This window comes from Lucilia cuprina, chromosome 2 (genome assembly GCF_022045245.1).
Source record: "Lucilia cuprina isolate Lc7/37 chromosome 2, ASM2204524v1, whole genome shotgun sequence".
NCBI lineage: Eukaryota > Metazoa > Arthropoda > Insecta > Diptera > Calliphoridae > Lucilia > Lucilia cuprina.
Window position 1 is genome coordinate 1,236,375 of NC_060950.1, and position 1,410 is coordinate 1,237,784.

General features: G+C 28.7%; 1 protein-coding gene across 1 annotated transcript; it reads left to right on the top strand.

The window, feature by feature from the left end:
• The first annotated feature begins 219 nt into the window (after positions 1–219).
• On the top strand, positions 220–884 carry LOC111684001. Its single transcript, XM_023446118.2, has 2 exons — positions 220–372; positions 455–884. The coding sequence occupies exons 1-2, from the start codon at positions 309–311 to the stop codon at positions 802–804; spliced, it is 414 nt and encodes a 137-aa protein (XP_023301886.2). The 5' UTR covers positions 220–308; the 3' UTR covers positions 805–884.
• The last annotated feature ends 526 nt before the right edge of the window (positions 885–1,410 follow it).

Here is a 1,410-nt window from a genome sequence, read left to right on the forward strand (position 1 = left end):
GAAAAACCCAATATTTTTCTTTTATAAAAAATCTACAATAATCTGTAAATTACCCAATTTATATTCGTATTAAGTTAATATTGAAATCAAGAGAATAATACACTCTAGACATTTTAAATTATTGTTCTTTTGCTAAGTTTTTGTCTTTAGCATCTCTTTACGTATTTCCCTGCTGAGAATGAGAGATTATAAACCAAAAAAAAAAAAAAACACTTTTATATATAAAAAGCAATACAAACGACAAGATCAAGCAGTATTATAATTAAAACCGGCTGATAAACAACCTAAGCTTTGAATCGAACAAAAAAATGTATGCAAGATTATTTTTAAAATTATCAGCTTTCTATGTTTTAATATCAATAACACAAGCTGGTGAGTCATGTTCTACGAAACAAATTCAAAAATATCTTTGCAAAACAGTAAAATAATGTGTTGTTTTTAATTTGTGTTTTAGCCACTTTTGATTTATGTGTAACAAAACGGGAAAATATAAATGCAAATTTACGATATCCAGTAAATGACGAAATTCAAACAAATCGCCTATTATTGAGAGACTGCCCCGCATACCCTTTCGTTGATAATGCTGTCGATCATATACGCTCTTTTATAGTTAACAAATTGGATTTGCCTCATTTGGAATGGCGAATTTTGCAGGCAACGTATACAGATAAAGGTTTATTATTTGAAATGTCTTCGTCGAAAAATGTTGAAGAAATTTTAGAGCAATTTGCTTTGAAGTTGCAAAATAAGGAATGTACTTTAAAAACAACAATGAAAAGTTTCTTTCCAATGGAGATACGCTGACACTATATTATTAGTAAATTGTATAAATTTAAGTAAATTTTTAAACAAAATTAACAATATATTTTTGTATTGATTTGTAACCAATTTGTGAACATCTATATAGAAATGAATGTGTGTTCGTTTGTTCGTATTCGTGGGTCTGTTTGAAGTCTATAGATGGCTAAAGCGCTTAACTGATTTTCTTTTTAGAAGGCTGACTTCTAAAACGTCTGCAGCTTGTGTGCGAACAGGGTATAGTGTTTCAAAACGTCATCCACACACATTTAAAACGCAGCGAAAAAAACAATCAACTCATCGATTTCTATGTTGATGTTTTTTCAAATTATTTACTAAAACCACACAAATAGCAGCCTCACTAAAAAATACTTTACATCTTCTATATATTAGAACAACGAAGACTTTTGACATAACTTAGTTTATTACAAGCCAAAATCATTCTACTAAATGTTAAGAAAATCGGCTCATAATTGATTCTCTCCCTTTTAGAAAATTAATTTAACACTCAGAATAGCAGTGCAGTGGTAAAATTTATCATAAACAAGTTTTATAGCAACAAAAATTTCCCTAAAAGTCCTATTCCAAAATCTGATGTCTATATTAATTTGT

Bases quoted from the DNA above. Each gene is read 5' to 3' on its own strand.
- LOC111684001 (XM_023446118.2), top strand. From the start codon at position 309: ATGTATGCAAGATTATTTTTAAAATTATCAGCTTTCTATGTTTTAATA. The intron at 373-454 runs GTGAGTCATGTT...TTTGTGTTTTAG, and splicing joins AATATCAATAACACAAGCTG to CCACTTTTGATTTATGTGTA.